General features: G+C 51.2%; 10 protein-coding genes across 10 annotated transcripts; 5 read left to right on the top strand and 5 right to left on the bottom strand.

Annotated features, from left to right (window-relative positions):
• The first annotated feature begins 1,158 nt into the window (after positions 1-1,158).
• On the top strand, positions 1,159-5,726 carry PHACADRAFT_261074 (uncharacterized protein). Its single transcript, XM_007398852.1, has 25 exons — positions 1,159-1,529; positions 1,583-1,914; positions 1,974-2,163; positions 2,220-2,382; positions 2,434-2,458; positions 2,516-2,638; positions 2,698-2,832; positions 2,916-3,099; positions 3,155-3,182; positions 3,237-3,270; positions 3,323-3,369; positions 3,422-3,471; positions 3,521-3,602; positions 3,658-4,172; positions 4,226-4,233; positions 4,291-4,363; positions 4,428-4,541; positions 4,595-4,678; positions 4,737-4,860; positions 4,914-4,966; positions 5,020-5,081; positions 5,138-5,185; positions 5,240-5,325; positions 5,377-5,402; positions 5,463-5,726. Exons 1-14 carry the CDS (start codon positions 1,208-1,210, stop codon positions 3,887-3,889), a joined length of 1,947 nt encoding a protein of 648 aa, XP_007398914.1. The 5' UTR covers positions 1,159-1,207; the 3' UTR covers positions 3,890-4,172; positions 4,226-4,233; positions 4,291-4,363; positions 4,428-4,541; positions 4,595-4,678; positions 4,737-4,860; positions 4,914-4,966; positions 5,020-5,081; positions 5,138-5,185; positions 5,240-5,325; positions 5,377-5,402; positions 5,463-5,726.
• Positions 5,727-6,808: 1,082 nt separating this feature from the next.
• On the top strand, positions 6,809-8,429 carry PHACADRAFT_149327 (uncharacterized protein). The gene is made up of 4 exons (XM_007398851.1): positions 6,809-7,656; positions 7,708-7,772; positions 7,830-8,071; positions 8,129-8,429. Exons 1-4 carry the CDS (start codon positions 7,352-7,354, stop codon positions 8,225-8,227), a joined length of 711 nt encoding a protein of 236 aa, XP_007398913.1. The 5' UTR covers positions 6,809-7,351; the 3' UTR covers positions 8,228-8,429.
• A 360-nt stretch (positions 8,430-8,789) lies between these two features.
• PHACADRAFT_261070 (uncharacterized protein) lies at positions 8,790-10,646 on the bottom strand. Its single transcript, XM_007398850.1, has 13 exons — positions 10,508-10,646; positions 10,409-10,448; positions 10,232-10,355; positions 10,096-10,181; positions 9,994-10,041; positions 9,876-9,934; positions 9,768-9,820; positions 9,587-9,710; positions 9,460-9,534; positions 9,290-9,403; positions 9,168-9,234; positions 9,106-9,113; positions 8,790-9,050 (listed from the first exon to the last, which is right to left on the bottom strand). The coding sequence occupies exons 1-13, from the start codon at positions 10,577-10,579 to the stop codon at positions 9,006-9,008; spliced, it is 915 nt and encodes a 304-aa protein (XP_007398912.1). The 5' UTR covers positions 10,580-10,646; the 3' UTR covers positions 8,790-9,005.
• A 513-nt stretch (positions 10,647-11,159) lies between these two features.
• Positions 11,160-12,043, bottom strand: PHACADRAFT_261068 (uncharacterized protein). Its single transcript, XM_007398849.1, has one exon. The coding sequence runs from the start codon at positions 11,901-11,903 to the stop codon at positions 11,676-11,678; it is 228 nt and encodes a 75-aa protein (XP_007398911.1). The 5' UTR covers positions 11,904-12,043; the 3' UTR covers positions 11,160-11,675.
• Positions 12,044-12,693: 650 nt separating this feature from the next.
• PHACADRAFT_261067 (uncharacterized protein) lies at positions 12,694-14,476 on the bottom strand. Its single transcript, XM_007398848.1, has 13 exons — positions 14,308-14,476; positions 14,214-14,253; positions 14,045-14,162; positions 13,905-13,990; positions 13,803-13,850; positions 13,684-13,742; positions 13,579-13,631; positions 13,402-13,525; positions 13,256-13,348; positions 13,087-13,200; positions 12,965-13,031; positions 12,902-12,909; positions 12,694-12,837 (listed from the first exon to the last, which is right to left on the bottom strand). Exons 1-13 carry the CDS (start codon positions 14,380-14,382, stop codon positions 12,793-12,795), a joined length of 930 nt encoding a protein of 309 aa, XP_007398910.1. The 5' UTR covers positions 14,383-14,476; the 3' UTR covers positions 12,694-12,792.
• A 1,047-nt stretch (positions 14,477-15,523) lies between these two features.
• Positions 15,524-16,987, bottom strand: PHACADRAFT_261065 (uncharacterized protein; the record flags this gene model as incomplete). The annotated part of the gene is made up of 9 exons (XM_007398847.1): positions 15,524-15,762; positions 15,823-15,830; positions 15,886-15,952; positions 16,011-16,124; positions 16,183-16,269; positions 16,328-16,475; positions 16,528-16,580; positions 16,637-16,695; positions 16,756-16,987. 9 exons carry the CDS (start codon positions 16,985-16,987, stop codon positions 15,721-15,723), a joined length of 810 nt encoding a protein of 269 aa, XP_007398909.1. The 3' UTR covers positions 15,524-15,720.
• An 831-nt stretch (positions 16,988-17,818) lies between these two features.
• PHACADRAFT_66300 (uncharacterized protein) lies at positions 17,819-18,414 on the top strand (the record flags this gene model as incomplete). The annotated part of the gene is made up of 4 exons (XM_007398846.1): positions 17,819-17,856; positions 17,912-17,976; positions 18,025-18,266; positions 18,325-18,414. Coding segments are annotated over 4 exons (435 nt in total), but the record flags the coding sequence as incomplete, so codon positions are not given.
• A 189-nt stretch (positions 18,415-18,603) lies between these two features.
• PHACADRAFT_149312 (uncharacterized protein) lies at positions 18,604-19,717 on the top strand. The gene is made up of 5 exons (XM_007398845.1): positions 18,604-18,779; positions 18,837-18,903; positions 18,952-19,016; positions 19,070-19,311; positions 19,371-19,717. The coding sequence occupies exons 1-5, from the start codon at positions 18,659-18,661 to the stop codon at positions 19,488-19,490; spliced, it is 615 nt and encodes a 204-aa protein (XP_007398907.1). The 5' UTR covers positions 18,604-18,658; the 3' UTR covers positions 19,491-19,717.
• A 1,256-nt stretch (positions 19,718-20,973) lies between these two features.
• PHACADRAFT_198619 (uncharacterized protein) lies at positions 20,974-21,277 on the top strand (the record flags this gene model as incomplete). The annotated part of the gene is made up of 2 exons (XM_007398843.1): positions 20,974-21,156; positions 21,215-21,277. The coding sequence occupies 2 exons, from the start codon at positions 20,974-20,976 to the stop codon at positions 21,275-21,277; spliced, it is 246 nt and encodes an 81-aa protein (XP_007398905.1).
• An 858-nt stretch (positions 21,278-22,135) lies between these two features.
• PHACADRAFT_48832 (uncharacterized protein) lies at positions 22,136-22,426 on the bottom strand (the record flags this gene model as incomplete). Its single annotated transcript, XM_007398493.1, has 1 exon — positions 22,136-22,426. A coding segment is annotated over one exon (291 nt), but the record flags the coding sequence as incomplete, so codon positions are not given.
• Positions 22,427-23,369: the final 943 nt, after the last annotated feature.

Genomic DNA, 23,369 nt, shown 5'->3' with positions numbered 1-23,369 from the left:
TTTCCGGTGTTCAAAGTGCTACCTGCGGCATAAGGTAATGTACATCTAATCAAGTCCCACTGTCGCGAAGATACTGTGGGAGCCTCCAGCACACGGCGCCACGGATATTTGGCACTGTTAGGATCTCGAGTCTCAGGTTGCCATTTGCAGCCGGCACCTGAATCTCTCCTCGATGCCGCGGATGTGCACGGCGGAGTGGTATGAAGTCTTGGATACGGCCTGCCAAGAGCGAGGTCCCAGTTTAAGGCTTCGCAGCGGTCAGCGACCTCGGCTCTTGATTGCTTGGTCGTTATCTGTTATTTTCCTTGCTGGCCCGCGGCAAAAGCGAAGGCATTCCCGGGAAGCAGAATTCGTTGTGAGCACTCATGAATAAGTAATTTTCACACCGGTGTATGAGTCGAGACCAATATAATGTCAGGATTGATGGTGGGGTGCAGCGAAGCAGCGTGTACCGACGAGCAGCTGTCAAACAGCTCTCAAGAAAGCATGGCAGCTACGATATGGTCGAGCCGTAGAGGTAGAGATTAGTCGGATTTGACTATATATCTTCAATATGTCATGAAACAGGTTATATTTATACTCCTTTCTAGTCTGCTCAGCGAGTGATAGGGTAACGCGCTGACGAAAAACGGGCAGTTGACATAGCTGCCGCGCAATCTCGAGTAGAGTGGCTGACATCGGACTTATGGTAGTCTCTGTCGCAAAGTACTGACTAAAGGACACCATAACATATGAACAACGTGCTGTCTCGAATGTCTCGTTAGTCATTTGGAACCTATTGAGTTATTACCAACCTGTACTACCATTCCGGCGGTCGCGCGTCACGCCGATTTTCCGCTGACCCCTCCAATAATTTTTTCTCGGTTTGTGGCGATTTGGGGGAGTCGTCGGAGAAAATAATCTGGGCGCTTCCCGCTAAACTGGCCGTACGGGTACAGTACTACAGTCCTGGACGGATTTTAAGTTGTTGGTATAAGGACCGGGTTTTGCGGCATAAATCGTGCATAAGCGATCGTCCATTAAATATAGGGCAGTCCTGGGAAGAGGCAAGAGGCCCAATGCAAGCCTTGAAGATGCGGCCTGATGCGCTGCGCTGCTCCCGATCATATGAACCGCCCGCGTGGCAGCTTGACGCGCCCTGCGCGTCCATACTTCCGTCTCGCCGTCACGAAGGCACAGGACACAAGTGCGCATGTCAAGACGAAGGATGAACACGAAAGAAACAGGGCCTGAAAAGGGCTCTCCGCAATCTTCGTCTGCAACGAGTGGCGATGCGAAGGTGCATGCACAGCCAGCGAAGGCGTCGCGGAACTACTTGCCATGGGTCCTGGCTGCAGTCGCGTTGGCTGGCATGTCATACCTCTTCACGGGCAAGACTACCACCAAGGAAAATCCAGGGCTCACTCATCTTCCAGAGTCATACGGCTTGTGTAGCGGTCCTGACGCAATCTATACGGTCGATGACGGCCGGCCAACCGTGGACTGTATTCTTGTCCTCAAGGATGAAATACTCGCGGCGGGCACTAGGAGTAAGCAATTCACTTACAAAGCCAAAGTAATCTGTGCTTAGCGCGGTCCATAGGCGATATCATCAGCGCGTGGGACGAGTACCAGACTGAGCTTGTGAACAAGTTCTACGGCGGCGAACCTAAGGCGAAGAAATCACTTTCTCTCCTAGAGACGAAACAAGGAAGCATTATCGTTCCCGGGCTTGCAGATTCTCATGCGCACCTCGTTCAGTATGGCTTTAAAGCAAGCTTGCCTTTGGATACCGCACAGTCTCTCGACGAAGTGCTCGATGCGCTAGAGACATACGTACAGGGTCATCCAGATGTCTCACCTGCAGACTGGATCAGCGGCTTTGGTTGGGATCAGACTCGTTGGGAAGACTGGGCAGGAGAATTCCCCACTGCTGTTAGCGCGGCTCCCGTGATGTTGGCTATCATAATCTCACATGCTTTCTGCCCTCGCAGGCTCATCTAGCCTCACGCAAGTTGCTCGCAGAGCGTCCCATCACTTTATTCAGGGTCGACGGTCATGCGTTATGGGTATCGCCTCGTGCTCTTGAGCTATCACGAGAACAACTTCCGGGGCGGCGCTGGCCTTCTGATAGCGAAGTTGAAGGTGGAGAGATCCTCAGAGACAGTAGTGGCGATCCAACAGGTAAACTTTTAGCCGTATATTGTAAGTTCGCTAACAGGTCTCATTGTTTTTACTAGGTGTATTTGTCGATAACGCGATGGCCCTCGTGGCACCTCCGTCGTGGACAGCGTCTCAAATCGAGGGCTACCTCGAGAAAGCCATAGAAGACGCTCTAAGCGTCGGTCTCACAAATGTGCATGATGCAGCATCACTCCCGGAGTATATTGATGCCTTTGCGAAGTATGCTGCTCCCCAACAACGCTTAGCTTGGATCGTCTGATCACATACTAGGTTCGCCGACGATGGTCAACTTCCAGTCAGCTGTTTGAATTTTGCGGTAGCACCCGTGCTGACATAGGTCTTGCCGTCCCAGATTCGCGTATACGCTATGGGCAACTCGGAGAACACCACGTACTGGGGTGATGTTATCCCCAAGCTCGAGGACTACGGTTCACAGGAACATCTCAACGTTAAAAGTATCAAGCTTTTCACCGACGGTACATTCCCTTGCAGCCAATGGTGTGTCCTGAAGAGCTCATATTATGCCGTGCTCAAGGAGCTCTGGGATCTTGGGGTGCTGCTCTTCTCGAGCCGTACTCGGACAAGCCGGATACGAAGGGCATCATGCGCGTCTCCGCTCATAGCTTGGATGATCTGGTCCAAAAGTTCTGGGACGACGGTTGGGGCATTGTGCGTCTTCTTCCCTTTTTGCTTGCCTCGTGCTAAGTAATCTCCGTTGTGTATGCCACGACACCCATCGCAACGCTGGATAGAACATTCATTGCATTGGCGACCGCGCGAACAAAGTCGTGCTCGACATCTTCGAGCGTATTCTAACGGAAGAAAGCGAGAAGACTGGCGAGAGCCTGCGTGCTGTCGCGGACCGCCGCCGGCCGCGCATCGAGCATGCGCAGATCATGCGCCCTGAGGACCTCGGCAGAGCGGGTGCGCTTGGAAGTAAGTGGTCATTCTATAATAACCCGTTACGAAACTGAGGAATAGTCGGCGTCAGTTATTACCAGTGTGCAGCCTACGCATGCGTGAGCAGGATTATAAGTTTCGTAATAGGTACATCATTGACATCAGCATCACAGGACTAGCGATATGTGGTATGCAGAGACGCGACTTGTCAGCACCCGCATTTACTCGTCTTCACTGTATGCTTACTCTTTCATTGAAGGGCCCTGAGCGCATTAAAGGCGCATACGCTTATCAGACACTCCTACAGTACGCAATATACCCACTCCTCTTTTTTTAATAGTTACTCATCCTCCTGTAGAGCTTCACCCAGGCATATTCTTCCTCTCGGCTCCGACTTCCCTGTTGAAGGTGCGTCCTCGCCTCTGCAACGTCTCGGTCTATCTCACGGCCGCACTAGGCATCAATCCCCTGCTGGGCTTCTACGCCGCCGTGACCCGGCTCGATGTCCATGGAAAGAGCCCACATGGCTCCGCCGGATGGTGCGTCTTCCTCTCTAACAACCTCTTCTCTGTCACTGCTCATGACCTCTGGCAGGTACCCAAAAGAGCGCCTCACGCGTGCCCAGGCGCTAAAGGGTATGACGCTCGACGCGGCGTACGCTTCGTTCGCGGAACACCGCCTCGGCTCGCTCGTACCAGGGAAAAAGGCGGACTACGTAGTGTTCGACCGTGACTTTGTCGACGAGGAGACTCTTGCGGAGGAGACCCTGAAGGCAAAGGTGAGGGCCACGGTCGTGGATGGGCGGATTGCGTACGGAGAACTATGAGGACGGAAAACTGCTTCATGGGTCTCTCGTCGAAGTGGCTCATTTACGCTCAAGCCCTGCTAGACAACGATGGTATATTCTTCAAAATGGACAATGAATACAATCAGCATTGCGTCCAACAACCAGCTGTGTCCTGCTGTAGAGTCTCCCCTGTTGCCATGTATGCCGCGAAAAGAGCTTACGAGAATTCAAGAGCTGTCTCGATATCTATTAGGAGCTGCGCGAGGCGTGTTGATGACTAAGGATTAAGAATCACAAGATAGAGCGGCCGAATGGCGTCGTCCTAATAGTGGTGAGTGTTTGGGTCATCCAGGACTAGGCACAAGAGCAGCTTACCCTGTATACTAAAATCTTTGATTTAATGCCACATTGCGGACTAAAGAGAGATATTATGCACTTACCAACAACCTCGTCGTAGTTCAAGCCTGTAGTCACTCCGGGCTTGCCGACGACTGAATCGAACCCAAAAGGAGGCTACCACAATCCACGTAAATTTTAAAACACTACGCAACATGCTATGTGTGTGGAAAGGACTTACCTGCATAAGAGTTTTGTCTTCACGAGGAGCCACGAATGTTCTTCCCATGACCACCTCGCTGAGGATTATCGCCCGGTAGCTTGAACCTCCCAGCTCATGAATGTAATCGACCGACTGAAAGTAGTGCTCAATCATCACACCTGCAAAGAGGAATGTGGGCAACTTACTTTTGAGGAGGTAGCTGAGGCGTACAGCCCCACGCCGAATCGCTGATAGGAACTACGTCTTGCTTTCGACAGATCGAATGAGCCCTGAGGTGGAACATATAACGTTGAGCACTGTATGACAACTCTTGCTGTAGAGGCTAACCTGCAAAATACTGCACATTGCGCATTGTGCGTTGAGGCAGTAGTTGAGATTCTGTGCATTATCACCGATGCGACAACAACGAGTCGTTCCGTGCCAGCGTCTTCCTGCGTTACTCACGGTATCCCTGAAGCATCAAATATTCAGCAGCAGTCTGTAGAAGGCCAAAGGAAAGCATACTGGTGAGCTTTGAAACGTGCTCTGGTACTCTGAGGAATGAATGTTCTGTACACCTGGCTAACCATTAGCATTTAAGTACGCTTAGCTTCTAAGGAGACGATCTTGCCTTCAATATATTCGGTCGCGGCTTGTTGGGATGCTTCCACTGCTTGTTGAACTGATCAACCACTAGAGCGAGGCTGAGGTGGGAAGGAAGGACTGGTACTATCAAATACTGCACTCACCACTTTGGAATTGCTTTTGCGTGGGTGGCACCTCAAGAAGAATTGGTGCTGAGACAGCTGTAAGTAATTGGGTGTAGAACCAATATGTGGAGTGCAACTTGCATATATTGAAGATATTATCCCTGCACGTATCGGAACAGAAGTCGTATGGTTTCCCGTTTATCCATTCTTTGGGTTTTCGCTTGCAACTGCATAGCACGTGTGATGCACAGACAACATGCTATGAGACTAGTACTTACTAGAGACAGAGATCAACTCCACGATTCTGGACAACCAAGTCTGAGTACGTGATGAAAGAGTGAGGGATTGAGGACCGTTGACATGCCTTGCGGAGCTTAGACCTCTGAGGCTGCACGGGCTGCTGACTCGCCGCTCTCATATGCGAACGGGAGCAATACTGCGATGGCTGGCCATTTGGGCCAACCCAAACAGCGGCAGAGCAGCCTGCGTAAGCACAGATACCAGCAAGACTCATAATGCAACTGAGGGCCACAAATGCAGTATGCTGTCAGTCGGGCTCGCTGGGCACCTTGAAATATATAATACGAGTGTGCGATCAGCAGCATTCGAAGGCTGGCATGGATCAGAAGAGGCCGACATTGCGGAAACAATGAGGCTGTTGGGTTTGCTTCTAGTGTAACTCGTCAATGAGGGTCCTTGAACGACGGAGGAATGCGGCTGTTAGGGCTATTAGGTTTGCTGCCGTAGCATGCTGACGGGGGGCAGAGCAACTCCGCCAAGATCGTCTGATATGATGGACGGCGTGCGAGAGGCAGCCCTAAGGTGGTATACACAGCACAATCTCGGGTGGGTGGCTCGCATTCGATCAGCGACAAGAGGATGAAGTCGATCTAGGGTCCTAATGGCCTGTGGGACATCGTGTTGTTGGCGGTGCATCTAGTTTGAGGGTGCTAGTACGGCTGTACACGGGTTGCATTAGGCTCGTCCCATACCGGTTTCTCGCTCGCAAGCTCGCGTCGCATCCCTTGCCCAAATGGGATGCAATAAGACGCACGTGGTCCCCCACGAAGCGCAGCGACCGGACCTGGCTGGCGAGTCTAGGGTTGCATAACAAATGGAATGGAACTGTTGCCCTGGTGGTAAGTTTTTCATATAGTTAGCTAAGTGCTATTTCTTACACTTCTAACTGCGGAGCTTGAATTTGGACATCGCGTTAATTAATGTTTGCGCAAGCAAGGTAATTCCTTCCCGCGATATCGTCACAGACCTTGCCTGTGCCCTATGTGCCAGTGACTTGCCCCGCGCAACATGTTGACGGGGCGATACCGGTTCCCCGCGACGTCACCGTTCTGTTATGCATGTTGTTATCAGACGAGCCTTGAGCTGCTACACTGACCTTCTCTCGCTGTGGGCCAACTATGCGGAAGTGGATGAAATCGTTGTTACATTCATCATCGCGTCAAGATATCGATCGCCGGAGGAGACCTTCTGGCCGTGTCGAGTCCAATCCTCGCCCATTTGTCAATGCAACGCCAGCAAGCTATCGAGTGCGTGAGTAGATTTAGTATCCACATACGAGACCCACCATTGAGGATTGACCAGCCCTTGATATCGTAGAGAAACCCACGACTCAGTCTCCTATTTTCTTCTACGATAGAGACCAACCGTACTATGAGTAGGTCTGAATATTCTGTGGGCTGTCTAGATACTGAACAAGCTCTCAGGTTCGCCAACTTTTCTCCTCACTCGGTGTGGTACGATGGGAAGGAATATCCTACTTCTGAGCATCGTAAGCATCTCATCTTCTAGAGCTGCTGCTATATGCATAACATTCGCTCCGCACGCCCTAGTCTTCCACGCGCACAAGTTCCTGAACAAAGCGCCTAACCTGGCGGAGCAAATTCGGACGCAGCCCACACCAAGAGCAGCTCTGGAGGAAGCTAGACGTCTTCGTAGCCTTCAGCGAAGCGATTGGTTCGAAGTGAATCTGGGCTGCATGGATGCCGTCCTCGAGGCAAAGTTCACGCAGCATCTACAACTGCGCGACATGTTGCTGTCAACGGGCACCCGAGAGTTGGTGGAAGCAAGCCCTGTAAGGCGGCATATTTCTCTTCGACGTACGACGGTAACGAGCGGGACATCTCACTGCAGGTGGATTCATTCTGGGGCTACGGCGCAGATAAGCAGGGCAGAAATGAGCTCGGAAAGGCTCTGGTGAGACTGAGAGAGAAGCTCCGTGCTCAAGAAGTGCAGATGCAAGAGCATCCCGTTGATACACGGCAGGGGCAGGTGGCGAGTGATGACGTGCAGATACGCAATTGCACTCAACAGATGCCAGTCGTAGCGTTTGCGCAAGAGCATGTTCTCGATGTGGCACTCGTTGAGCCTGTTTCCGGCGCTCCATTCGGCGCATCTCCCGCTCACGGTTCATCTTCTGGGTTCGCTCACGCAGGACAAGAAGGCGCCTATGTCATCCCAGAGAGACCTGCACACTTTCCTCTTTATCCACAGACAGAATCCCCCATCTACTTCTACAATCGGCTTGAGCCATATTACGAGTAAGCTAAGTCCTACTACCTGTCGATCGCGGGCGCTGAATGAGCTCTCAGGTTCACGAATTTTGCCCTGTATTCGGTGAAGTACAGCGGAAAACGATACCCTACTGCCGAGCATCGTAAGAATTGCATCTACCGACTGTAGAATTTACCCAGCTTACTGAGAAATGCTCTAGTCTTTCAAGCGCATAAGTTCTTGGAGACGAATCCGCGCCTTGCCGAACACATTCGAAGGCAGCGGACACCGAGAGCTGCACTACAAGAGGCCACACGTCTCCGCAGCGCTCAGCGGAGAGATTGGTTCAACGTGAACGTGGCCATCATGGACGACATCCTGCAGGCAAAGTTCAGGCAGCATGCAACTCTTAGGGACATGCTACTCAGAACTGGAAATAGAGAGCTGATAGAGAAGAGTCCAGTAAGTACAGAAGGCAGATAGGCTGGTGTGTTCCACGCTGACTATGCTGGGTTGTAGGCGGATTCGTTCTGGGGTAGTGGTGCGGATGGCCGGGGCAGGAATGAGTTCGGGAAGTGCTTGATGAGACTGAGGGACAAGTTACGCGCAGGAGGATAAACTAATGACCCAGACGTGATTTCGAATCACGACCAATGCATCGCGAAAGTTCTCCGAGTCGGAGGCCGAGTCCAGCTATTTGATTGTACCAACAGTTTCACCCTAGGTTATCTTACTACGTGTCGTACTGTGCATCTATATCGCATATGTGCTAGGTGCCATAGCAGAGATGATATGTGAATCAGGACATGCGTTTGCTTGGAAGACTGAGCCTCGGGGTACGGTATTACATGAAGCGCGCGGATACAGGATCATCGCACAAACGCTGTGTGTTCACCACCACTTGTAAGTGCACATGTCGTCATTTTTCCTCGCCAACAGCTTGAATCTTGGAGCTGCGGATTGTACGCTGAATGTTCTGTTATTGCAGACATAGAGATCGCAGCCGACGCCTCAGGCCTCAACGGTGACACTTGCCGCGGGCAGGGAAGAAACTGCAGAGGCTGCGTAGAGGGTCGTCTGCTTGGCCGCCTGACACTAGTCAAGTGGCCACGCACTCGCTGAATCGCAAACTTATCGACGTTACTTGGCCGTGTTGGCGTGGCGCACGCAAATGCAGTATGGAATATTTATTTACTATTTTACTAATCTCTTGCCGAGTACGGGGTGCGTTTGCTCCACGGTAGATACATGCGAAAAGTATATTCTCAAAACGAATATCCGGTATAAACACTGCCCACGACAACCAGCTGAGTCCCGCCGCGAAGCCCGTTCGGAACGACCTAGTGCATGTATGTGGCAAAAACCGATATTTGCGAGGGATCATTCGAAACGATGATTAGGGCTTGAAGATAACGAGATAGAGGGGCCGAATGGCATCGTTCTGACAGCGTTAAGCATCAGTACCGACGAAATCCGATGTAGAGTGGATGACTTACCCTGTACACTACAAGCCCTTCAAAATCGGCTCGTGTCTTAGATACTAGAATCGTGTACTCACCTATGGCTTCGTCATTTACGGAAATTCCTCCCCACTCGCCGACAACGGAGTCATACCCAGCGGGAGCCTGTTTGGATATGTCAACGTTGACGTATAAAAACGCGTCTATTTTGATGGATCACCTGCTTGAGGGCCGAGTTGCTGCTAGTCAGCTTGTAAACTTTTCCCATTATAACCTCGGTCAAGATTATTGCTCGATAGCTCGAGCCTCCCGCGTTGCCGATGTAACCGTTCGCCTAAGGAAGGTCTCCAGTCATTACACCACCGAGAAAAAATTGAGACAATGATTTACTTTTGAAGTAGTGGCTGATGAATATATTCCTGTACCGAAACTGCCGGCTCTTGCTTTCTCCACTTGGAACGAATTCTGTGAATATTTTGTCAATTTCTACACAAAGACATTTTAAATGAACCCTAGCCTTCAAGATGTTGCAGATATAGCAACCGGTATCGGCGCAGAAATTGGTGTTCTGCGCATCGTCTCCAATGCGACAACGACGAGTTGTTCCATGCCAGCGCCTTCTGGAGTTACCGACGGCAGCTCTAAAACAACAGGCGTTCAGCACCTAAACAGGTAACGTAGAAGGCAAGGTGCCGCACTTGTACGCCAAGAATTTCTGTACATGACTCTGTAGAGGGTATACTTTGTATATCTGGCTGTAAATCAGCGCCTAAGCCCCAGCGCTCCACTGCGGTTGATGACCTTACTTTGATGACATCTGGAGAGTTGGGGCTGCTCTTCCACTGGTCACCGAACTGCTGGGCGACTGGATGTCAACTGAAGTATAAGATATGTGCCAGCATGATCAAGAGTTGACACTCTCACCGCTTCGAAATTCTCCTTGCGACTTTGGCACCTCAAGGATAGCCGGCGCTGGTGCAGGAGTTAGCGATTGCGCGCAGAAAAAGTACGCGAAGTAAAATTCACCGCTTTGATACATGGTGTCTCTGCATTTGATAGAGCAAAAATCACTCAATTTCCCGTTCACAAAGACTCTCGGGCGTTGGTCACAGCTGGACAAGATATGTGAAGCAAGGCAGTGTGCGAAGGGATTGGGGCTTACAGAAGGCACTTGTCGCCGACAGCTCCTGCTCCAGAGCCATTTGTAGCGGCCGCATGGTGTTGATGGCCACCTTTGCCGCTCTGAGCATACGCTTTTGCGCAGGTGCGCCCGCAAAAGTCGTGAACTACAAAGGACACACGTTAGATCAAGCTGAGATTATGAGAATGAGAAACTGACCTTTTCCTGGCTCTGTGTAGACGGGCTTAGCCTGACAGTTCTACAGAAACATGGATTAGGACATGATCAACCACTGGGGGCGAAGGAGCAATATCATGCCTTGCAGAGCCCAGGCTGCTGCCACTGCTGCGACTGTTGATGCTGCTGAGGCTGCTGAGTCGATGCCCTCATGTGTGAACGAGAGCAATACTGGGACGGTTGACCATTATTGCCTATCCAAACAGGCGCAGAACAACCGGGGAGAGCACAGGTAGCAGCGGAACTCATGATGGATTTAGTTGCAGAGACGGGGAGCTTTGCCAACATCACTGCATATTATATAACAGCCGAGAAGTTGCCGAGCATCGGCGATCTTCGCACGGGCGAGCCTGCCTTCAGATAAACAAATATGCACTGGACAGCGCCGCTCACCACATTGCTCATGCATGCATGAACACCCTGAACCATGTACACCGTTTGAAGGCCTATGCTTCTGTTAAACACCAAAGCAGAAGTCATGGGCCCATTGCTGTACACGCTGGAAATGAATGATCATGAGGGCCGCTTCCGGGGTGTGCGGACAATGGCCTGACCCAGGGCACTCGCATCGAGGCGCGAGGCGCGACGTCAGCAACATGCTGATCAGAGGCGTTCTATGCTGGGATCTCGTTAGGTATTCCTAGAGCGGATGAGTTCAAGGGAATGCTGTGTAACCGAATTCCGGCCTAAAACGGTCGATATGGGTGAATATTTGAAATGCGCATTGAACTGATGCTAACCGATGGGGAGATTTGGCGCACCCGCAGCGAACCGAGCTTTCGGAGCGGATACGGCATGCTGTTAACGCATGTATCATCGTATGGAACGGGATGCTCTTGTGTAGAACGACACGCGGCTGAACCCTAACCTTGAGCTTGTATAGCATCGATGTGAAGTCGCGGGATTTCGCTCGGGTTCTACGACACTGTTACGCCGGTCATGTTTCCAAACCTTCTTTCGTACTGAACTTAGGCACTCGTACATGAAGTGCCCGTTCCCGGGCTACGTTTGCACCCCTTGTTCGCCCTTCTAGCACATTACTGGGTGAGGTACGAGCGCAACGGTCAACTTCGTATACCGAGCGTCGTGGATAGGATAGTCATGCAGGAGGGGTCCACCAGTTTGCGTACAGCCCACTAATTTGCAATCCAGACGGGTGCGATTCAGTCGCCGTCGCGCTTTGGAATGGCTGTATGTCGTAGTTGCGAATGATGAAGCGAATATGCCTACTAAAACGTAGCAGTGATTGCTAAAATGTGATGACAGGGAAGCAACTATCCTGCCGCACCTCGCGCCGCATGACATGGGGTACTGAATTAGCCAACCACGCACCTAGCTGTGCACTCCGCCTCGCCTGACTACGCAGCACATCAGGAGCAGTGCCAGTAACAAAGCCGCAGATCGTGCACCACACGCCTGGAGAACATCTAGGCTTGGTGTGATGGCACATCTGTGCGGCGCGGCGCGGCACGGTCATGGAGGCTGAGCTGCAGTGTCCGAAGCGTAGCACAATCTAACTGAACGAAGCAATCATTTAGTACTGCGCTTTCCTTCCCATTCGCGGAGAGAAGGCGGTGAGCTTCTAAAGGGGGTGATGTGTTTGCCACTCATAGGTCTGAGCTTAGGACCGCCGACTTTTTTATTCACACGAGATCTCGCAATAAACCTCTGTGTCGCGTTGCCTAGGACACCATGAGTTTCTTTCCGAGATAGATCAAAGGACATAACTACGTCGTTGTATGTGGCCCGTGGTAGAGGGGCACAGGCTCACAGGCTCACTGCCACTACCGCTAGAGTGCAAGATCATGCTCATGGCATGACGGCGGCTAGAGAATGTCTGGATTGTGTGGCGAGGACCTGTGTATGCGGGGAAGCAGATGCGCGTGTAGAAGCCTGGCACTTGCAACGGGCTGAAAACGGAAACACTTGTGAGGAAAGGGTCTGATTCTCTGGAAAAGGACTATTCCGCGCAGGGTCTGTGGTTCGCACTATACCACGATCGCAGGAAATTTACCGTTACAGCTCCGAGACGTATACGCGTCGAAAAACTCAGCGATTCTAGCGCTCGGGGATCGCCGGTCGGAGACTGCGTCGGACATCAAAGGCGATGTGCAGCCTCGCCCCATGAACGGGAATTTGACTCAGGAGGCGGGCGGACTGTACACGGAGCAGCGAAGTGACGTATAGCTTTGGAGTGTGTATAGTAAGATATTTCTGGGTTGGTCTCATGGGTCTCATAAGCGATATTCGAATAAGGTTATATTATGTTCAATGGCGCTGATTCCGCCAAAGAGTCTGTTCGAAAGCAAAGGGATATTATCGTACAACTAGAAGAGCATTGTGAGGTTAAACTGAGGAAAAATCGCTTAAGGCTTGTATATAACGAGATAGAGAGGCCGAATAGCATCGTTCTAGCAGCGCCGGGAGTCAGTATCGTTCAAAACTTAGGGGAAAGGCCCAGGTAAAACGACTTACGCTGTATACTATAAGTCTTTGAGCCCCAATTCTAGTATCATATATGGGTGATTATGTACTTACCTACGGCTTCATCGTAGTTAAGACACCGTCCGGGCTCGCCAACAACTGAATCGTACGAAGAGGGAGGCTTTGCGAATCACTGTCAGTATGATTTACGGCAATATATTCATAAAACGAATTACCTGAGTGAGAGTAGAATCTCCGTCGAGAAGTTTGCAAACCTTGCCCATGACGACTTCGCTTAGGATCAGAGCTCGATAGTTCGAGCCTCCCAGGTTTTTGATGTAATCCTTCGCCTATGAACGACACTTTAGCACTACACTCTCTGTGACGTGCAGCCCAGTCGACTACCTTGGAGGAGGTGGCTGAGGTGTATATACCCACACCAAATCGGCCATTCCGAACTCCAGTATTCTGCCCTGCTTTTACGACCTGGAATGAGTTCTGCGAACAGACTATCAGCTTGTGTGCGGGAATGTTTGGAAGTCAACACTGACTTGCAAAATGTTGCAAATCCAGCAATTGGCATTGGCGCAGAAGTCGGTATGCTGTGCGTCATCTCCAATACGACAGTAGCGAGTTGTTCCATGCCAGCGTCTTCTGGAATTGCCCACAGAAGCTCTACAGAGCGGATTTATATCATCTGGGTGTAGGGGGGGAGGAAGAAACCGTACTTGTACGCCAGAAAGCTCTTCATGTGGCTCTGAGGAGGATATGTTTTGTACACCTGGTTGGGGTTTAGCATCTGGGCTCAGTCAATTTGCAGCTGATATTCATACTTTGACGACGGAAGGTGGGTTCGGTGTGTGTTTCCACTGGTCCTTGAATTGATCGGCAACTTGATTGGAAAGGAATCTATGAGCCAAGTATCCAGCCGACAGCTAATCAATATACTCACCGTTCCGATACTCGTCCTGAGAATTTGGCACTTCGAGGATGGCAGGCGCTGACACAGGAGTTAGCGATTACGCGTGGAAGAAGCACGACAAACGAGACTTGCAAGCTCGGTAGACATCATCTCTGCACTTGATGGAACAAAAGTCACTCAACCTCCCGCCCACGAAAGCTCTCGGGCGTTGGCCGCAACTGCGCAACATACATGAGGTGGGAACAGTAATGTGCGGGGTGGCCGAAGCTTACAGGAGACACTTGCCGGCCCCTGCGTTCTGGCCAGCTGCAGTAGATGCTTGTTGCTGATTACCGCCATTTCCGCCTTGTGCGTAAGCGTTCGCGCAGGTACGACCGCAAAAGTCGTGAGCTGTGAACAAAAATAATTAGATCGAGCCGTAGTTTTAAAGAAAGCGCCAACCTCTGCTTTGATCTACATAGACGGGTTTAGCTTGGCAGTTCTGCAGAATGCACCTTAGCATCAGTTATACGGAAGCAGAAGAGTGACGGTGTACCTTGCAGAGCTTAGACTGAGACTGCTGGGGCTGCTGAGACTGTTGAGGCTGAGGCTGCTGAGTCGCCGCCCTCATATGCGAACGAGTGCAATACTGCGACGGTTGTCCATTTGCACCTACCCACACAGGCGCAACACAGCCTGGGAGAGCACAGGTACTAGCGGAACTCATGATAGAACTGGGGTAAGAGGTGCGGGATGTTCCCGACCTCGGTACGTATCTTATAATGATGATAATTAAGATAGGGTTTTGTTAGTGGACCGTATATAACTAACTGAACTTATTCGCACCGTTGAGCCTATCGAGGAAAAGGCTCACTGAAGGGGGTTGCACGTTAGGAGCCATGCCGCGCGCCGCGTGAGCATCCATTTGCCAACTGGTACGTACCATATGGGGGAGGATGTCGCTGGTTTCCCCAGATTGCATTCGGACACGAGCTCTACGCATGTTAACTGCGTGGCTTGAGAATGGAAGAAGGAAGTCGTTAGGCTTGCTCCCACAGCATGCTGATGAGGACCCAACCTAGGACAGCCACGGTGGGATACGATTTCGGCGCGGCATCAGTCCAAGCGTCTCTGATCAGCGGCAAGCCGTTCATATAACGACAGAATGCTTCCAAAAGCACTGCCTTGTGCTGTAAATCAGCTTGGAATGACATATACGGGTCAAAGTGACGATACTCGTACCAATCCTACGGCACGCTTGAGATAGGGACGGTCTTCGGTGCTTGTACAGCCGCTTTGTATGCTAAGTCAGTAGAGAAAGTGCCACACAGCCATTAATATTGTGCGCGGTAATTTCCGGCCCTGCTGTCTGTGCCCATCGTGAGCGTTTTCTGCTGGGCCCGCCCCGCCATGCGCGGAGCAATATCTCGGCGTCTATGTAAATCTCGGAAACCTCCGGGGGTTGTTTCGGTATTTTTATCCTTATGGCACTGTAGTAGAGTCGGATTGTACATGAAGCCCAGAGAAGATGGGATTGGCGTACGTGTGTTGATTCTAGGAGAGTCAGCGTGCAGGACCTATTGCATATCAACCTCCGCGGCAGCCCTGGGAATTATCACCACCTAGTATCCCCAGGCCTAAGTTCTACAGTGGCAACGGTAGGGCTTTGAAGGTCCGACGACGCATCGAGGGTTTAGCATTTTGCACACTGAGGGCTACAATTTGAAGTTCTCGGCATCTCCGACGGTCAAACTTATGACCGAATGTCTTGGAATATTGGTTCGACAAGGTTGCTACCTATTGAGCTCTCCTCAATATCTACATTCGCAGGAGGCTCGCTCCCACAAGAATCATTAAATACGTTGGCTAGGCCTGCTCGCAAGAGACACAAGTTACAGTAACAGACTAGCCCAGTGGTCCGAGAGTAAAAGGCGGGTTCAAGCAAGTAGTTCATGCCGTCTGCAGAGGTTCATCTGAAAAGGACAAGATATACCGGCCTAATTGCCGCGTCCTGTTTCGGTAACATCAGTGGCATGGTTCGGAGCTGGGGCCAGCGCGCATGCTAACTTACCGTGTAAACTGGTGTCGAAAGAAGTAAGCACATAGCATACGTGCACGAACGAGCAGGACGCACCGACGCATTCATCGTAGTTCAGATCTGTCCCGGGTACACCTTGAACGGAGTCGTAGCCCGACGGCGGCTGTTATGCCTCGCCTGAGTATCGTGGTATTGACATGAATGATATCCATAGCACTAACCCGTTTGAGGCTTGAGCAGTTGTCTGTCAGGCACAGTGGGTTGCCTGCGACAACCTCATTGAGGAGCAAGGCGCTATATCTAGATCCTCCGCGTTCTTGGACGTAGTCATAGGCCTGTTTTAGCAGCTGTATTAAGACCAAATTTTACGGAGATTACTCAATCACAGCGCACCTTCGAGGAGGTAGAGGACGTATAGATCCCTGAGCCAAAGCGTCCCCACGATCGGCGCTTTCCCGACCACGATAGATCGTACGACCACTGTGAATCATACAGTCAGTCGGCCTGCAGTAGTTCCGATAAAATACTTTATACATGCCTTCATGACATTACAGAGCGAACAGTCGCTTCTCGAGCAAGGGGTCAGTCGCGATGAGTCGTCTCCAACGCGACACGCGCGAGCCGTCCCGTGCCAGCAGCGTATCACATTCCCATCCGCGTATCCGATACGCCGCCCCACTTCAGCCCTATCAACCACCTGTGAGCCAACATCATACGATACCAGACATACAACCTTACCGGTAGCGATCAAATCTTGCGATGTGCTGCTTGCTGCAAGTGACCCTGTAAACCTGGAAGACGGTCATCATCGGGGATGATGCATATGCCCAGCGACCGCGAGACCTGCCTTGTGGATTGTGGGAGGCATAGGAGTGTGTTGCCACTGACACTCGAACTGAGCCTGAACTGCAGAAGACATTTCATAGTTCAGATTGGCTTGAACGTCTCTATGATAATCAAGCTTACCGTCCTCGAAGGCGATATGCGAACGCGGGACCTCGACAAGGGTACGGCCCTTCTCGCTGTCCTTGAACGAGACGGAACTATCGGCTTCCCAGACGAGGACACCTTCCTCCTCGGACGAGTCTTCCTCAGAGTCGCAGGAGTCTTCTGACGAATTGCCTTCGTCAGAATCATCCTCGAGGTAGCCATCGACGTCTTCGCACAAACGCTCCAAGTCGTCCAAAATGTCCTGCATCGAAGGCATGAGGGGCAATCAAGCGGTGGGCTTGAGCAATTCTCAGCACAGGTGCCATGTATATATCCCCAGGAAAGGAGGTAGCGAGATAGGTTTGTCGGATCAGGTATTTGGAACCCCGCAGCCAACATCCCGGGCACATGCAGCCGTATTTCGTGAAACTGAACAATATCAGAAGCCGCAACAGCGTCCTATTGCAACGTCAGATCGTCGCAACGCTTCGCACGTGCATAGTACCTGCGTAGAAGCAGTGGCGGTACTTTATTGAACCCTAATTCCATAAGAAGTTAGATTCCGACCTGCGCTGGGAATGAAACCGATGCTGCCTTACCGCGTTCCGCTCAGAAGTCAGGGGAATGAGGATTGCGGCATCCCGAAGGTCATTGCATTGGCTGTGAACGGCTGCTAATGATGGATGGTAAGAAGATGCAGCACGTTGCTGATGCGCGGCGGTAGCATGCAAGGGGCGACACATCCGCCTAGAAAAATACCTTCGTCTAGGATCTTGAGCCCATCGACAATGACCATGAAATGGTGGATAGCAGCTTTCTTGGCCCCTGTTGCCTGCTATGCGGTGTATCGAGGCATAGTCGGTACGTGTGCACTGCCATTGCGACATCACTACGGTGCTCAGGGCTCGCCGGGACATTAGTCCAAACGCAGGGGCGTGCAGAATGCGAACAATGCCAAAGGCGCAAAGCTGAAGAAAGGAAGAGGCGTGAAAAAGATAGCAGAGAAGAAGGGCAGAAACGCGGCATACATGATACAGAAGAAAGGGAGATACGACGCGAACAGGAAACGCCCGAATGGTCCGCGCAGCAGGACAAGACACCTATTCTGTTTTACGAACGAGGTCAGCCATACTACGAGTACGTCAATCTGATATTCGTGGAGGGAACATGCATACTTATATTCTAACGACAGGTTTACCAATTTCGCGCCGTACACGGTTGAGTTCGACGGAAAGGTATATCCTACGTCCGAGCATCGTAAGCAACGCTGTATGTTCTCCATCGATGCTGCTGACCAATTCATAGTATTCCAGGCCTACAAGTTCCTGAATACACGCCCGGAGCTCGCAGAACGCATCAGGAGTGCACCCAGTCCGCGCGAGGCTCTTGAGGAAGCCACGAGAATGCGAAAGCTCCAGCGCAGCGACTGGTTCGACGTCAACATTGGTGTTATGGAGCAGCTTCTAGAAGCCAAGTTCACACAACATACCACTCTGCGCGACCTGCTTCTCGGAACAGGAGAAAGGGAGATTGTCGAAGCTAGTCCAGTAAGTAAGATCAATTGGACAGACGTACGGGCGATCATTTTCTGTCTCCCCCCTACAGGTGGACGCATTCTGGGGCTTTGGAAAGGACCGCCAGGGTAGAAATGAGCTAGGAAAGGCTCTGATGCGATTAAGAGATAAGTTACGTAAAGGTGAAGACAGACAGACCGTAGTGCCAAAGACCCGCTAGTATGGACAAGCCTGTCGCCTTGGATGGTCTCGAATAATTTATTATGATATAACCTTGTAATTTTGATTTGCACGAAGAATCGTCGGGCGGCAATCTATGCTCCCACGATGCCTACGTGAGTCTGCATCACGAAGCCGCCGTGAGGTAGAGCTTGAGCTGCTACACTGGACATCTCATCGTGCGAAATTTGCAAGACAGCCCAATCATGTGGAAATGGCTGCTTTCATGGTTGTCGCAACCAAGTGTCGAGTACCAGCGAAGATGGCCTGAGCACCGAGAGGCCAGTCCTCGCGCAGACGGCAATTCAGCGCATACGCGTCGGACTCGTAAGTGGGATTTGTACCTGCTTACGAAGCGCGAGGGTAGAAATTTATCAACTCTAGGCGTTGCGGAGAAATCAGTAACACGGTCTCCCATCTTTTTCTACGACAGGGGCCAGCCATACTACGAGTAGGTCTGGATGTGCCGCAGAGTGATGAAGCGTTGACAGAATCCCAGGTTCACCAACTTCTCACCTCACTCCGTGTGGTATGATGGAAAAGAGTACCCTACGTCCGAACATCGTGAGCCCCATTTGCGTTTCCGGTGACATACACTGTTTGCTTACGTGCTTCAGTATTCCAAGCGCACAAATTTTTCAACAAGGCCCCTCACCTGGCGGAAACAATTCGGATGCAGCCCACGTCAAGGGCAGCTCTGGAGGAAGCTAGGCGTCTTCGCCGCCTTCAGCGGAGCGACTGGCTCAAAGTGAACATTCACTGCATGGACGCCGTCCTCGAGGCGAAATTCACGCAGCATCCGCGGCTGCGCAGCATGCTCCTCTCGACGGGCGACCGAGAACTAGTTGAAGCGAGCCCTGTGAGTGACAGCCATTCTTCCTCGGCGCATGACGGTAACCAGTGGACGTCGCGCTATAGGTGGATGCATTTTGGGGCTACGGCGCGGATAAGCAGGGGCGAAATGAGCTTGGGAAGGCTCTAATGAGGCTCAGACAGCAATTTCGTGCTCAAGAAGTGATGGTCAGAGGACGCTTGTAGCTTGTAAGCTTGTCAAGAGCCTTCAAGTTGCTGTCAGCGGGCGTCTACAATATGTTGGCATCAGTGTTCAGTGGTGTCCCAAAAAGGCAAGTCTTCCAGTTCGACAACGGCCCGGTACAGTACAGTCTCTTTGTATGTCTCTGGACTTCCTGAACCTCCACGTTCATGTTATATATATATACCACATGCATAAGAATGAGATCAGCTAGATTGCAGATCATTTCTTAAAGCTCTAGCAGGAACGAGCGCAGGCTCGGTGTTCAGTACGGCTGGCCTAGAACGAGCAGGTCGAGGCAAATGCGTGAGTAGATACTGTGGTGACTATATAAGGATCGCAGAGCTGGGTATGTCATGTTTGAGAGTTCAGCCAGTTGACGAAGGCTGGTCAAATACATCTCCTCAAGGCGCAGATCCCCATTACTCCTTTTATTGACGTTGGCTGGAAGCAAAAACGCTGCCAGACCTAGCGACTCCCCATATAACAAATATCGTAAACATAAAAAATCGTACATCTCTGAGTCAGCGCGCACGGCTGGCGAAACTCGTGGCTGGTTCTCGGGCGCAGATATACAGCAGATTTTCTTGCAAATCTGGCAACCCAACTTCAGCACCGCATTATTGCGATACGAGAAGCTGCAGTACTGCGAGAAGGTACCACATGTATCTCTTCTTATTACCTTGGTGGAGCGGCGGGCGCACATGCTGCCTTCAGTGCAGGTCCAGTGGGGATACATGACGGGTGCAGGCTAAGGTCGACGAAATGTCAATAAGGCGCAAAATGTCAATGAGGCGCAAAATGCCAGTGGCTTATAGCCGCAGAACAAACTTTGCACACTCTAAGGGTTTGCGTCGGATGCTATTGAGAAGACAGGCGAGTTATGATACATAGTTGCCCCGGAAATATGCTGGGAAGACAGCTGTCAGCATGCGAGCGTGCTGCTATCAAACCATTTGCATAAGAGGCACACTGCGCACTGTCCTGGCGCCGTTCGATTTTGCTAGCAACCATGAAGATCTGATGAATTTTGGTGCCAGTGATGCCAGTCGTGGCATACGTTGCGGTGCGACGGCCGACGAGGAGGCTGCTGCTACCCCAACAGAAGTTACGGGACGCGTGTTGTACGTCGCTCTTCCACTGCAAAAATATTGACAATAATGTGGAACCGCGTTAGGGCCATTGGAAAAACCCAATGTCTATGAGGAGCCACCAATTGTTTATTCCAGAGGACCATCTTCCATACAGGCTTACGCGTCTGTCGATCATATGAATGTTTCACGATATGTACTGACATCGCTGGGAAGGCTTTAGTCACGGCGCGCAGTATCCTGTACGGTTCAACGGTAAAGTATACCCTACGGCAGAGCACTGTAAGTTCTAATTGGTCGTAAGCATTGTCAATACCAGCCTCTCAATCACCTTGTAGTATATTAAGCGCATAAGTTTCTAGCAGCACGCCCAGATCTCGCAGAGTGCATCCGGAAAATGCCTACTGGGTCCAAAGCTCGAGAGGAGGCAGCCCAACGGCGAGAACATCGACGCTCTGACTGGTTCGACGCGAACACCGGGTTCGTGGATCAGATCCTAGAAGCCAAATTTGCGCAGAATGCGGGCCTTGAAGAGTTCCTACTCGATACGGGTAGCAGTGAGATTCACGGAAGTAGCTCTGTCTGATCAGTCCTTCATCGCAACGAAGTTGATTCGATGTCTGCTGACTTTGCCCTAGTTCGACTCATTCTGGGGCATTGGTATGGACCGCATGGGTCCAAATGGGCTTAGTAAGCTCTAATGAGACTGAGGGCAAGGTTTCGTAGACAAAAGGAGGCAGAAGTGAGGGCTAAAAGTACTAGCGGCCGATAATGCGCATAAATAATCGTAGTCACCAGCAGGCGGAGTCGGTAGCACTGCTGAAGGCGAAGCTGCGCAGAAAGGGATGTCTATCTCGTGAGTGATTTCCCTTCGTACAATGATGATTGAGAGAGCTGCGACCTCTGAGATATGCCACTACACCACCAACTTTCGCCCAGGTAGGGTCCGTACCAATGCCCAAAGCGTGAGCCACCTGAGCGCCCGGATGGCTGAAGCGTCTCCGCCATATGGTAACCAGACAGCAGGCAAGACCCGGCCACTGCCTGGTCAATCGGATGGTGACCAGGTAGGCGGCCGTACAGTGGACACCTTACAGGCCCAGTTGGTTACCGGTCGTACACTGTACAGGTCATTACGAGGTCCTCAGATACAATAGTTGTGTGCCGTTGGTATTCAATATTCAATGCTTTTAGTCTGGCTACTAACATGAATATTGACATGTTTACACTCTCTTGCGCTTGCGAGAGGGCCCGGAGTCTTCGTCCAAGCTACCTACATCTGAATCACAGTAATCCGTACGTTCCAACTCGCCCTCTTCAAACTCTGTGTCCAATGACACCTCACTCATCAAGTCCGTGTCAGAGTCTTCCGAGTCTTCGTCCGGCTCACCCCCGTATTCTAACTCGTCGTCACTAGCAGATTGTGCCGCAGCTTTTTGGCGAGTTTGCCGCGAAGATTTTTTCTTCTTTGAAGGAGCAGGACGCTTCTGTGTCAATCCAGGCTTACCGGCACGTTTCTTTGTTCCAAGCTGTTTCGCCACCTTGGCCTTGTCCGCCTTCTTGGCTGTGTTGACCTCTCGAAGCCGTTTTGCTTGCTCCTTGTGTTTTGCCCATCGATCCGGATATAGGAGAACTGGCCTAGTCAACTGCCGAGGAAGGACAGCGCGCAAGAGGTGCGCATTGTGGAAGCCGTGCATGTTGATTATAAACCAATCTGCTGGTGAGTGCTTGTGTTCTAGGTATCCCTCTTCACGTCCTGATGCTTCACGCTCCTGGACAGCCATGCGCGTGCCCGAAACTGTGCAGTTGGCGGCCGAGCAGTCATGCTGGGAATTGAATGCAAACTCGACGGTCTGTCAAATATACTGTGGTGAGCAGCAGTTGTAGTGGTATACTTGCTCCGTACCTTCGCAGGAACTACTACAAGGACTGACTCGCCATTTGGCCGATATAGGTAGGGCATATTCCACAGAGGATGACGCTGTTCGGCAACAGAGAACCTTTCGATAACCACCATCGTCTCTGGCTCTGTTCTCGATGTTGAGATCAAAATCTCTATGATGGTTCCTACAAGAAACTCATTGTTCTATGGTCCCGATGGCAGGTAAGTTGTTTGTGCTCCATTGTCTTCTTTATACGTAACGTACCACCGCAGGTGAGCGGGCAAACACCCAAAAGCCGGGTAAACACTCCTCGGTGGATTGCGCGATAACTGCCCTTCCACTGACCCACTGTGAGTTCTCTTTGCTGCTGTCATAGTATATGGCTTTTGATGCTTTGGTTTGCGACAGCAGCAGGACAGGACGGCACTTTTCGCCTTTGAGCTGATTCAGTTCGGCGGCCCAGACACAGGAACTCATTAAGTTACACCGGACTAGCCACCAGAAGCGCCCAAGAGCGGCTAAGACACGCTGAAGAATTTCCGAAAAGCCCAAAAAATGGCACAGGCGGGAATCGAACCCGCGGCCCGAAAGTAACAGCAGCATGCTATAAAGCATAAGACCTTGCAAATGTAAGGCTGGAATTGCCCTATATTACCACTTTTCTACCTCAAAGTCTTAGCTGTAATATTGTAGCCAATTATCAGGTATTAAAGCATTGGAATGTAATTGTACAAATGTATATCCTGATGGCGTGGCTAAGACACTGACGTGGCTAAGACACCAGTGTGGCTAAGACATTGGAACATTAAATATTTGCTATTGATTCCACTTGAGTATAGTTCATCTGCTCCGGTGTTTTAGCCACACTAGTGTCTTAGCCACGTCAGTGTCTTAGCCACGCCATCAGGAT

Source organism: Phanerochaete carnosa, assembly GCF_000300595.1.
Source record: "Phanerochaete carnosa HHB-10118-sp unplaced genomic scaffold PHACAscaffold_8, whole genome shotgun sequence".
Classification (NCBI taxonomy): Eukaryota; Fungi; Basidiomycota; class Agaricomycetes; order Polyporales; family Phanerochaetaceae; genus Phanerochaete; species Phanerochaete carnosa.
Note: the sequence above shows the minus strand (reverse complement) of the source record. Positions and strands in the feature narration are given on the sequence as shown.

Excerpts from the sequence above, each read along its gene's own strand:
- PHACADRAFT_261074 (XM_007398852.1), top strand. The coding sequence starts at position 1,208 with ATGAACACGAAAGAAACAGGGCCTGAAAAGGGCTCTCCGCAATCTTCG. Across the intron at positions 2,459-2,515 it reads CCGACGATGGTCAACTTCCA|ATTCGCGTATACGCTATGGG; the intron begins GTCAGCTGTTTG and ends TTGCCGTCCCAG. Across the intron at positions 2,833-2,915 it reads GGGACGACGGTTGGGGCATT|AACATTCATTGCATTGGCGA; the intron begins GTGCGTCTTCTT and ends AACGCTGGATAG.
- PHACADRAFT_149327 (XM_007398851.1), top strand. The coding sequence starts at position 7,352 with ATGCAAGAGCATCCCGTTGATACACGGCAGGGGCAGGTGGCGAGTGAT. Across the intron at positions 7,657-7,707 it reads CGGCTTGAGCCATATTACGA|GTTCACGAATTTTGCCCTGT; the intron begins GTAAGCTAAGTC and ends ATGAGCTCTCAG. Across the intron at positions 7,773-7,829 it reads ATACCCTACTGCCGAGCATC|TCTTTCAAGCGCATAAGTTC; the intron begins GTAAGAATTGCA and ends GAAATGCTCTAG.
- PHACADRAFT_261070 (XM_007398850.1), bottom strand. The coding sequence starts at position 10,579 with ATGAGGGCATCGACTCAGCAGCCTCAGCAGCATCAACAGTCGCAGCAG. Across the intron at positions 10,356-10,408 it reads CTACACAGAGCCAGGAAAAG|TTCACGACTTTTGCGGGCGC; the intron begins GTCAGTTTCTCA and ends TGTCCTTTGTAG. Across the intron at positions 9,821-9,875 it reads ACTCTCCAGATGTCATCAAA|ATATACAAAGTATACCCTCT; the intron begins GTAAGGTCATCA and ends ATTTACAGCCAG.
- PHACADRAFT_261068 (XM_007398849.1), bottom strand. The coding sequence starts at position 11,903 with ATGACCGTGCCGCGCCGCGCCGCACAGATGTGCCATCACACCAAGCCT.
- PHACADRAFT_261067 (XM_007398848.1), bottom strand. The coding sequence starts at position 14,382 with ATGAGGGCGGCGACTCAGCAGCCTCAGCCTCAACAGTCTCAGCAGCCC. Across the intron at positions 13,349-13,401 it reads GGATTTGCAACATTTTGCAA|AACTCATTCCAGGTCGTAAA; the intron begins GTCAGTGTTGAC and ends GTCTGTTCGCAG. Across the intron at positions 13,032-13,086 it reads GAGATTCTACTCTCACTCAG|CCTCCCTCTTCGTACGATTC; the intron begins GTAATTCGTTTT and ends TGATTCGCAAAG.
- PHACADRAFT_149312 (XM_007398845.1), top strand. The coding sequence starts at position 18,659 with ATGTGGAAATGGCTGCTTTCATGGTTGTCGCAACCAAGTGTCGAGTAC. Across the intron at positions 18,780-18,836 it reads AGCGCATACGCGTCGGACTC|GCGTTGCGGAGAAATCAGTA; the intron begins GTAAGTGGGATT and ends TATCAACTCTAG. Across the intron at positions 19,017-19,069 it reads GTACCCTACGTCCGAACATC|TATTCCAAGCGCACAAATTT; the intron begins GTGAGCCCCATT and ends TACGTGCTTCAG.